This window comes from Rhinoraja longicauda, chromosome 3, assembly GCF_053455715.1.
Source record: "Rhinoraja longicauda isolate Sanriku21f chromosome 3, sRhiLon1.1, whole genome shotgun sequence".
In the NCBI taxonomy this organism is placed as follows: Eukaryota; Metazoa; Chordata; class Chondrichthyes; order Rajiformes; family Arhynchobatidae; genus Rhinoraja; species Rhinoraja longicauda.
In genome coordinates, this window is record NC_135955.1 from 5,904,818 (window position 1) to 5,916,915 (window position 12,098).

The 12,098-nt window shown below is 48.4% G+C and overlaps 1 protein-coding gene across 2 annotated transcripts in view; it reads right to left on the reverse strand.

Moving 5' to 3' along the window:
• LOC144611932 (glycine receptor subunit alpha-3-like) overlaps positions 1-12,098 on the reverse strand; it is a 161,710-nt gene that overhangs the window by 123,710 nt on the left and 25,902 nt on the right. For both annotated transcript variants that reach the window (XM_078431284.1, XM_078431275.1), the window contains exon 2: positions 7,366-7,493. In XM_078431284.1, the coding sequence (XP_078287410.1) occupies positions 7,366-7,493 (128 nt within the window). The remainder of the gene's footprint in view (positions 1-7,365; positions 7,494-12,098) is intronic.

Below are 12,098 nucleotides of genomic sequence, written 5' to 3' on the forward strand. Positions count from 1 at the left end.
CGTCTCCTCCTATATCCTTCCTTTGTCCCGCCCCCCTGACATCAGTCCGAAGAAGGGTCTCGACCCGAAACGTCACCCATTCCTTCTATCCAGAGATGCTGCCTGACCTGCTGAGTTACTCCAGCGTTTTGTGTCTATCTTTGCTTACACAGATGTTGATTAAGGGGTAAATATTTCCAGAAGCCTGCAGGAAAACTTTTGGCGGATCTTTTACTGGCTTAGGTATTTTTATGCTTCGATGAAACGCCTTGCCCCAAAAAATATATCTTCTCCCTGGTTGCCAGGAGACCATTGCTACACAACACGCATGACGTCCTTGTGTTGCACACATTTATTTTCAGCGCTTTAAGGTCGGGAAAAATCTGTGAAGTAACGGACCACTGAAACTGCTCTTTAACATGTGTTAACATTTTAACAAGGAATTGCAAATGCTGCTTTACACCAAAGATAGACACAGAAATGCTGGAGTAACTCAGCGGGTCAGGCAGCATCTCTGGATAGAAGGAATGGGTGATGTTTCGGGTCAATAGACAATAGACAATAGGTGCAGGAGGAGGCCATTCGGCCCTTCGAGCCAGCACCACCATTCAATGTGATCATGGCTGATCATTCTCAATCAGTACCCCGTTCCTGCCCTCTCCCCATACCCCCTGACTCCGCTATCCTTAAGAGCTCTATCTACCTCTCTCTTGAATGCATTCAGAGAATTGGCCTCCACTGCCCTCTGAGGCAGAGAATTCCACAGATTCGAGACCCTTCCTCAGACTTTTCTCAGCCTGACCCACTGAGGTACTCCAGCATTTTGTGTCCATCTGCTTCTTAAGATGTTTCATTAGGGTCCAGGGTACAACGCATCTTTGGAATGCCGAGCTGAAATTCTAAGCAGGGCAAACACAAAATGGAGGATCTGTTCCCCCCCTCAAAATAAAACTGAGATTCAGTGCCATTTGCAAACCTCAATTGATATATTTTTTTAATGTTTTCTAGCAAAATTTCGTGTCGTTATTTCATTTTTTTACTTTTAGAGAAACAGGCCCTTCGGCCCACCGAGTCCGCACCGACCAGCGATCCCCGCACTTTAACACTACCCTGCACAATTTTACACATACACCAAGCCAATTCACCTGCAAACCTGCACGTCTTTGGAGTGTGGGAGGAAACCGAAGGTCTCGGAGAAAACCCACGCAGGTCACGGGGAGAACGTACAAACTCCGTACAGACGGCGCCCGTAGTCGGGATCGAACATGGATAGGTGACTTTTTGTGCCAAGACCTTTCATCCAGCTCTGACATCTGAAGAAGGGTCTTGACCGGAAACACCAGCCTATCCATGTTCTCCAGAGATGCTGCCTGACCCGCTGAGTTACTCCAGCACTCTGTGAAACGTCACCTATCCGTGTTCTCCAGAGATGCTGCCTGACCCGCTGAGTTACCCCAACGTTTGTGTGTCCATTTTCTATGACCCTGTGTGTGCTCAGCTCTGAACTCCTTTTCATTTAAAGGCTTAACTATTACATGTCAACGTGTAGCAAGGAAATGCCTCTTCTGGTTCACACTGAAGATAGACACAAAACGTTGGCGTAACTCCGCAGGACTGTCAGCATCTGTGGAGAAGTGGAATGGGTGACGTTTCAGGTCGAGAGCCTTCTTCAGTTAATAAGCTAAAATGATATTAAAGCAGTCACTTAAACAGATTCTACGAAGTGAACCCAATACAATGGAGGATACATCTATACCCCTGGGTACAATGACAATAAAGATATATTGTATTGTATTGTATTGTATAAAATTTCCATCTTAAATTTGTGTCGGTGAATTTAAAAAAAAATGTGATTGTGTTTCTCTCTGTTATTTTTTCCTTTCTCCCCATTGCAGACTAGAAGTGATTACACATGATGAATATCGCCTTTAATCCTTTCATTTCTGCATTCACCATCTGGCAGTGTGCTTTCCTGTCAGAAGGTGTTACTTAGGATGAGTAACGCAAAAGAACATCTTTTTATATATGTTAAAAAAAAACAAAGTAACATGACTTCTTGCGATAAATTGGAGCTTCAGAACTGGGAACAGTTCCCCAGCTTAATTTAGTTTGGAGGTACTGCGAGGAAACCGGTCCTTCGGCCTACTGAGTACGCGCGGTACACTGGAAAATAGACACCAAATGTTGGGGTAACTCAGCGGGTCAGGCAGCATCTCTGGAGAAAAGGAACTGGTCATGTTTCGGGTCGAGACCCTTCTTCAGACTGAGAGTCGGGGGAGAGGGAAGCTGGAGGTACGAAAACGTACAAAGAACAAATGAATGAAAGGTATAAAAATAACAAATTAAACCAGCGCCGATGATGAAGGAAAGGTGGAGCCCACAATGGTCCATTGTTGGCTGTGGAAGAGGGTATAATGAGGGAACACACACACACACACACACACACAATCACACATGCACACGCACACGCACACACAGACACACACACACACACACACACACACACACACACACACACACACATACACACACATACACATACACACACACACACACACACACACACACACACACACACACACACACACACATACACATACACACACAAGCACACACACACACACACACACACACACACACACACACATACAACCCACACACACACACACACACACACATACAACCCACACACACACACACACACACACACACACACACACACACACACACACACACACGGGACAATTTCCAACTAACCTACAAACCTGAGGTAGACACAAAATGCTGGAGTAACTCAGCGGAACAGGCAGCATCTCTGGAGAGAAGGAATGGGTGACGTTTCGGCCCAAAACGTCACCCATTCCTTCTCTCCCGAGATGCTGCCTGACCCGCTGAGTTACTCCAGCATTTTGTGTCTACCTTCGATTTAAACCAGCATCTGCAGGTTTTTTTTCCTAACCTACAAACCTGCACGTCTTTGGACAGTGGGAGACAACTGGATCACAGGTAGAAAACCCACGCAGGTCACGGGGAGAACGTACAAACTCCGTACAGACAGCACCCGTGGTCAGGATCGAACCTGGGTCTCAGGCGCTGCGAGGCAGCAACTCTACCGCTGCGCCACCGTGCCTACCTAATTGAAAGATGGTGCAGGAACTGAACCAATCAATTAGCCAGCAGTCCCACCACTTTGCCTTGGCCATTACTTTTATCACTTTGCTCTGAAGGTGAACACAAATGGTGCCAGAATTTTCTTTCACCAATTGAAGTTCGTAGTTACATTTGTTTACACATTGAAGCTTTAATGAACAATACTCAAGGTGTCGATGTAATGTGTGAAATTCATTTTGTCTTTAACAAGGCCCATTATCTCAAGAAGTTAATGTACAGCACTTAGCTTTAAAAGCAGCTGTGCTTGCCACTGTCATAGAGTGATACAGTGTGGAAACAGGCCCTTCAGCCCAACTTGCCCACACTGACCAACATGTCCCATCTACACTAGTCCCGCTTGCCCGCGATGAGCCCATGTCCCTCTAAACCTATCCTATCCATGTACCAGTCTAAATACTTCTTAAACGTTGCGATAGTCCCTGCCTCAACTACCTCCTCTGGCAGCTAGTTCCACCACCCCTTGTGTGAAAAAATTACCCCTCAGATTCCTATTAAATCTTTCCCCCTTCAGCTTAAACCTATGTCCTCTGGTCCTCAAGAGACTGTCCGTTTACCCGATCTATTCCACTCTGGAATATATATATATACACACACTGAACTTTTTTTCTCTTATGTTATTGTTCACACAGTTGGACAATAACTGCAGAAGCTGGTTCAAATTGAAGGTAGACACAAAATGCTGGAGTAACTCAGCAGGTCAGGCAGCATCTCAGGAGAGAAGGAATGGGTGACCTTTCAGGTCGAGACCGTTCTTCAGACTGTGTGTGTGTGTGTGTTCATTCACAAAATGCTGGAGTAACTCAGCAGGTCAGGCAGCATCTCAGGAGAGAAGGAATGGGTGGCGTTTCGGGTCGAGACCCTTCTTCAGACTGATGTCAGGGGGGCGGGACAAAGGAAGGATATAGGTGGAGACAGGAAGATAGAGGGAGAACTGGGAAGGGGGAGGGGAAGAGAGGGACAGAGGAACTATTTAAAGTTGGAGAAGTCGATGTTCATACCGCTGGGCTGCAAGCTGCCCAGGCGAAATACGAGGTGCTGTTCCGAAGGGTCTCGACCCGAAACGTCACCCATTCCTTCTCTCCTGAGATGCTGCCTGACCTGCTGAGTTACTCCATTGTTTGCAGTGTACTATGGGGTGCAAGCTGCTTTACATCCTCGTCGTCCACCCAGGGTAGTTCTACAGAGCTGACAAAAGTTGCAGCAAAGCATCAAAGCACCAATTGCCACATTTAATTGTTGCAGTTGACATACGAAAGAAAGAAAGCAAGTGTACTATGTTTGTTTATAGTGTTGTGCCACTGCAAGTAAGAATTTCATTGTTCTATCTGGGACAATTGACAATATAACACTCTTGACTCTTGGTTACATGTTATCCATGTAAGCATGTCTGCTTAATCTCTCCCAACAAACCAAACTGGGAATCAAATATATGTTTTTGTTTTTTTTCCTTCCGATTTGGGTTCAACAGACATATCCTGCAGATTGCTCACTACATAAAACTGGGACAGCTCCACTAATCCAGCCTTGGCAGTTTAATGCGCTGACCAGATTACTTTTCTGATTCTCAGTGCAACTGAACCATAAATGTAATCCTTTTAAAGTGGAACACTTCCTACTCCTACCATTGTGCTCATCTCGAACCGTAAATCCGCATTCATTAAATACAGTGTGTCAGAAGGAACTGCAGGTGCTGGTTTAAACCGCAGATAGACACGAAATGCTGGAGTAACTCAGCGGGACGGGCAGCATCTCTGGAGAGAAGGATCGAACCTGAAGAAGGGTCTCGACCCAAAACGTCACCCCCCCCCATTCCTTCAATCCAGAGATGCCGCCCGTCCCACTGACTTACTCCATCTTATCGAAACGTATAAGATTATTAAGGGGTTGGACACGTTAGAGGCAGGAAACATGTTCCCAATGTTGGGGGAGTCCAGAACCAGGGGCCACAGTTTAAGAATAAGGGGTAGGCCATTTAGAACGGAGAAGAGGAAAAGCTTTTTCAGTCAGAGAGTTGTGAATCTGTGGAATTCTCTGCCTCAGAAAGCAGTGGAGGCCAATTCTCTGAATGCATTCAAGAGAAAGCTAGATAGAGCTCTTAAGGATAGCGGAGTCAGGGGGCAGGAAACGGGGTACTGATTGAGAATGATCAGCCATGATCACATTGAATGGCGGTGCTGGCTCGAAGGGCCGAATGGCCTTCTCCTGCACCTATTGTCTATTGTCCAGCATTTTGTGTCGACCCTTCATCAAATGCAGAAGCAGCCTTTCAAAATTTACAACCAATGTCATTTTCTTGATTCTCTACGGGCCGCGCTGTTCAAAATAAAGCAATTTATTCCGAGCCTGGTCATTTTATTGTGATGATCAATAAGAGTAATGGTCTGTTGGATTGCATTAGGTTTTATGAATACAAATGCCGGTGTTGTAACCTTGCAAATGTTTGACTTGAGTTAGATATACCGAACTGCAGATACTGGCTTAGAAACGAAAGAGTCTTCAGAAGGCCCAAAAACCTCACCGATCCATTAAATGGTGCCAAATCATGGTGTGCATGTGTGATTGTGTAAAGAGAATTTCACTGTGCACTTCATACGTGACAATAAATCACCATTGAACATGTGTAGGAAAATAACAGCAGATGCTGGTACAAATCGAAGGTATCACACAATGCTGGAGTAACTCAGCAGGTCAGGCAGCATCTCAGGAGAGAGGGAATGGGTGACGATGCAGTTTAATGTGGATAAGTGTGAGGTTATCCACTTTGTTGGTAAGAATAGGAAGGCAGAGTATTATCTGAATAGTGTCAAGTTAGGAACAGGGGACGTACAACGAGATCTGGGTGTCCTAGTGCATCAGTCACTGAAAGGAAGCATGCAGGTACAGCAGGCAGTGAAGAAAGCCAATGGAATGTTGGACTTCGTAACAAGAGGAGTTGAGTATAGGAGCAAAGAGGTCCTTCTGCAGTTGTACCGGGCCCTAGTGAGACCGCACCTGGAGTACTGTGTGCAGTTTTGGTCTACAAATTTGAGGAAGGATATTCTTGCTATTGAGGGCGTGCAGCATAGGTTTACTAGGTTAATTCCCGGAATGGCGGGACTGTCATATGTTGAAAGACTGGAGCGACTAGGCTTGTATACACTGGAATTTAGAAGGATGAGAGGAGATCTTATCGAAACGTATAAGATTATTAAGGGGTTGGACACGTTAGAGGCAGGAAACATGTTCCCAATGTTGGGGGAGTCCAGGGGCCACAGTTTAAGAATAAGAGGTAGGCCATTTAGAACTGAGATAAGGAAAAACTTTTTCAGTCAGAGAGTTGTGAATCTGTGGAATTCTCTGCCTCAGAAGGCAGTGGAGGCCAATTCTCTGAATGCATTCAAGAGAGAGCGGAGTCAGGGGGTATGGGGAGAAGGCAGGAATGGGGTACTGATTGTGGATAATCAGCCGTGATCACATTGAATGGCGGTGCTGGCTCGAAGGGCCGAATGGCCTCCTCCTGCACCTATTGTCCCGCTGAGTTACTCCAGCATTTTGTGTCTGTCTTCGGTTTAAACCAGCATCTGCAGTTCCATCCTGCACTTTGACACATTGACTCTCTCTTTCTCTTTCTCTCTCCACCCCTTCCCCTCATGTTCCCTGACCTGTTGAGTATTTCCAGCATTTCCGGTTTTTATACCATAACTCGACCAAGTGGACCCGTTGGGCCTAAACCTCTCCTGCATTGGTGCAGCACTCCCCTCCCCTCCCCTCTCCCCTCTTCCCCCTCCTCCCCTCCCTCCCTCGTCTCCCTCCCTCGTCTCCCTCCCTCTTACCCCCCTCCCTCCTTCTCCTCCCCCCTCCCTCCACCTCCCATCCATCCCCCTTCCTCTTCCCTCGCCCTCCCCCCTCCCCCACACCCCTCCCCTCCCCTCCCCGCTTCCTCCCCCCACTCTATCCCCACTCATCCTCCCTCCTCTCCCCCCTCCCTCCATCCCCCTCCCTCCCTCCCTCCCTCCCACCTCCCCCCCTCCCTAGGAGATAGATTTAAACTTTAAAATGTGAATAACTTTAAAAATATAACACCGATTTCAATGAAACTTCTTCCATTAGCACCAAAGGGACGACGGTGAGTAAGGTGGGGCTAAAATTGTCGCGCTATCGTGAACCATTTTGGCTGTAGTTCAGGAACAAACAAACAAACAAACGAGAGTTTAATATACAGACGTGGTAAATTACCTTTAAAGTTGGGCCTGATCCTTGCATCATATCCTGAAGTCTTTCCCATCAGTTTGTCCAGGAAATCAGACGGAGACATTGTTGGTGCATGGGTTCTAGAACCTTCCATCTCCTTGGTCGCCACCAAGCTGAAAGCAGACACACAAACCCAGAATGTGGTTAAAACCATTGGGGCAGATCTTCCACAGTAAGTACTCCCTGATTTACCCAAGGATTACGTTTCGTTAATCCTTCCGTAAGTAAAATTTCACGTAAACCTGCTTCCAAGATGGCCCCCGACACAGGCGACTGTTTGCGTGCTGGCCACAGAGGCCGATGCACAAACTCACAACACATTCGCTCCACACACTTCAATCTGTACTCCTAATGCAACAATTCCTACTTTAATTGTACAATGTAAATGGATTGACTGTGATCATGCACTGTCTTTCCGCTGTCTGGTTAGCACGCAACAAAAAGCTTTTCACTGTACCTCGTCTCGGTACACGTGACAATAAACTGACCGGTGGCGCAGCGGTAGAGTTGCTGCCTTACAGCGAATGCAGCGCCGGAGACCCGGGTTCCATCCCGACTACAGGTGCTGTCTGTACGGAGTTTGTACGTTCTCCCCGTGACCTGCGTGGGTTTTCTCCGAGATCTTCGGTTTCCTCCCACACTCCAAAGAAGTGCAGGTTTGTAGGTTAATTGGCTTGGTAAATATAACAAATTGTCCCTAGCGTGTGTAGGATAGTATTAGTGTGCGGGGATCGCTGGTCGGCACGGACCCGGTGGGCCGAAGGGCCTGTTTCCGCGCTGTATCTCCAAACTAAACTCAACTGAAACCGTAAGTCAGATTCACCATCACCATCCCGTGCCCGAAAGAATCTCGTTGAGTCTGAAGAAGGGTCTCGACCCGAAGCGTCACCTATCCATGTTCTCCAGAGATGCTGCCTGACCCGCAGAGTTACTCCAGCACTCTGTGAAACGTCACCTATCCCTCCCTCCCTCCCTCCCTCCCTCCCTCCCTCCCTCCCTCCCTCCCTCCCTCCCTCCCTCCCTCCCTCCCTCCCTCCCTCCCTCCCTCCCTCCCCGACAATGACCACGACAATGACCATGACAATGACCACGACAATGACCACAATGACCACAGTGACCACAACAATGACCACGACAATGACCACAATGACCACGACAATGACCACGACAATGACCACGACAATGACCACGACAATGACCGTGACAATGACCACGACAATGACCACGACAATGACCACGACAGTGACCACGACAATGACCACGACAATGACCACGACAATGACCACGACAATGACCGTGACAATGACCACGACAATGACCACGACAATGACCGCGACAATGACCACGACAATGACCGCGACAACGACCACCACAATGACCACGACAATGACCACGACAATGACCACGACAATGACCACGACAATGACCACGACAATGACCACGACAAATGCCGAGTCAGCTCGGTACAAGTCACTTTTTTTGTGAAACTAGCACCTGGCTAAGAGATTACACCGTCTTCGGAAACATCGCAAAATTCCCACGCTTACCTGGCCGTCAAACTGTCGCCTCCAATCTACCCGTCAAATGTCCTGACGGTAAATAAATTGGTTAAACTAAACTATCTTCTGGTGTCTTCAAATGCCTTTTCTTAATTTAATATTACGTGCTTCTAAATGCATCTGCGACAAGCTGGCAAACCTGGGGACAGCGTGCGACAGACAGCGCCCGCAATAAGTAACGATACCTGGCCACAAGCCAGCTGGCAGCCAGACATTTCTAGCAGGCACATTTTTTTCTGCAACGCGCCGAGATCCGCTACGATCCATTAAAGACTCCTCACGATCACGCCCGCGACACCCCGGCAAACGTTCAGCGACAGCCTAGTCACCGGCAGTCGCCTTAAAATCGCCTAAGTGGGACAGGCCCTTAAAGGTGTCAAGGGTTATGGGGAGAAGGCAGGTAGAATAGGGTTGAGAGGGAAGGCTGGATCAGCCACGATTGCATGCTGGAGGAGGCTCGATGGGCCGAATGGGCCACTCCTGCTCCTGTGACTAATGACTTTATGAACGTATGAAATCCCTGCACATCCCTTTCGCCAAGTCCTCTGCTCCGCTTGCCAACTCCTCACCCCCCTCTCCCTGCCCACCCATTCACAGCAACAATCCCCACCTGACTGCATTTCCAATTTTAACAAACATTTGGCAATTGCTGCCCAAACGGATAATCAAAACTTGTTCACGACTTCCGAATGGGAGACACAAGGAACTACAGCTCATTGATACGCTGCGGAAACGGGGCCTTCGACCCACCGAGGCCACGCTGGTCATCAATCAACCGTACACCAGTTAGAAACATAGGAACGTAGAAACAGAAACATGGGAAATAGGTGCAGGAGGAGGCCATTCGGCCCTTCGAGCCAGCACCACCATTCATTGTGATCATGGCTGATCGTCCACAATCAGTAACCCGTGCCTGCCTTCTCCCCATATCCCTTGATTCCACTAGCCCCCAGAGCTCTATCCAACTCAGTTTTAAATCCATCCAGTGAATTGGCCCCCACTGCCCTGTGTGCTACACCTCAGCAGATTTATTACAACTGTACAGGGGTAGTACACCGAGATGGCGGACGAGAGTCGCCAGGTTTTGGCAGTCAAAAAGGTTGAGAAACGCCGGTCCAACGAGCGCTTCAAGAGCTGGCCGCCAGATCGCAGCTGCTAGGCCCAATGCCTGAAGCTGCGGGAATTTGAGACGTAAAGATCAGCATAGTGGCGCGTCATTGAACGCGACACTGTGGCGTAACGGAGGGAAACCTAGCACGACTATCCTGCTTTGACCTTGGCGAGACTTCAGAACCTGCGCCAAGGTGTTTTAGCACCTTGCTAAAATGCAAAGTCAAACAACGTTCCGGATCTATTCTGATGCGTCAAAACAGAGAGACGCAACAGAATTATTGAGCGAGCATTACCGCTGGAGACCTTGATCTCGGGGGAGAGGGTGGGAGGCCGAAGATGTCCCGGTTGGGTTGCTCCTGGGCCTGGCCAAGATGGCCGTCCGCGAGTCACGGCGCCAGGCGGAAGAGGGCTCTGCCCGAGCCGGCTGCCCGCCCCTTTTCCGGGGTCACGTCCGTCCGTGCCCGGGTGGCGTTGGAGAGGGACCACGCGCTGCCCACGGGCACCCTGGAAGATTTCCGGGACCGCTGGGCACCGCGGGGAGAATCATATCATATCATATCATATATATACAGTGCGGAAACAGGCCTTTTCGGCCCACCAAGTCCGCGCCGCCCAGCGATCCCCGCACATTAACACTATCCTACACACACTAGGGACAATTTTTACATTTACCCAGCCAATTAATCTACATACCTGTACGTCTTTGGAGTGTGGGAGGAAACCGAAGATCTCGGAGAAAACCCACGCAGGTCACGGGGAGAACGTACAAACTCCTTACAGTGCAGCACCCGTAGTCAGGATCGAACCTGAGTCTCCGGCGCTGCATTCGCTGTAAAGCAGCAACTCTACCGCTGCGCCACCGTGCATACCGAATGTATGAAAGTTTAGTGTCTTAGATAATTTGGTGATTTTGTGGTGGCAGGTGTGTTGCCACGGTTTGGTTTTGTACCGTAATTGAATAAATGAATTTTGAATATAAAATAAAATAATAATAAATAAATAATAATTAATATTTTTAAAAACATAACTATAAAACAAACAAACAAACCTGCACCTACAACAACTGGGACTCGAAAATGGTGCCAAACTGGCTACTCTTGTATACTGTCTGTGTACAACTGCTAAACACATACCGTATCTCCCACCAGTCTTACAAGTCTCCTAGTGCATCCTATCTTTGTCCCGCCCCCCCTCCCCTGACGTCAGTCTGAAGAAGGGTCTCGGGGGGTGGGGGGGGGGGGGGGGGGGGAGGGGTTGGAATGCATCCTGGACAAGGAGTGTAACATAGTTGTTTAAGAGTGTAACGTTTAAGAAGGTAGACACAAAATGCCGGAGTAACCTAGCGGGGTCAGGCAGCATCTCGGGAGAGAAGGAATGGGTCTACCTTCGATTTGAACCAGCATCTGCAGTTTTTTTCCCCAAACATTTCAGAATATATGTTTAGATAATTGGGTGATTTTGTATTATGGTTGTGGTGGGTTTGTTTGGTATAGTTTTGTACTGTATATATTACAAGACCAAGTGGGTCCAAACCTCTCCTGCATTGGTGCAGCACCCTCTCCTCCCCCCCTCCCTCTCCCCCCCCCCCCACCCACTCCACCCCCCTGAACCCCCTTTATCCTCTCTCCTACCCCCTCCATCACTGCCCCCTCCCCCCTCCCTCGCTCTCTCCCTCTCTACAGTTGTGAATCTGTGGAATTCTCTGCCTCAGAAGGCAGTGGAGGCCAATTCTCTGAATGCATTCAAGAGAGAGCTAGATAGAGCTCTGAAGGATAGCGGAGTCAGGGGGTATGGGGAGAAGGCAGGAATGGGGTACTGATTGAGAATGACCAGCCATGATCACATTGAATGGCGGTGCTGGCTCGAAGGGCCGAATGGCCTCCTCCTGCACCTTTTGTCTATTGTCATATAAGTCTGAAGAAGGATCTCGACCCGAAACGTCACCCATTCCTTCTCTCCCAAGATGCTGCCTGACCTGCTGAGTTACTCCAGCCTCCTCCTGCACCTATTGTCTATTGTCTATTGTTTCCCTAGGAGATAGATTTA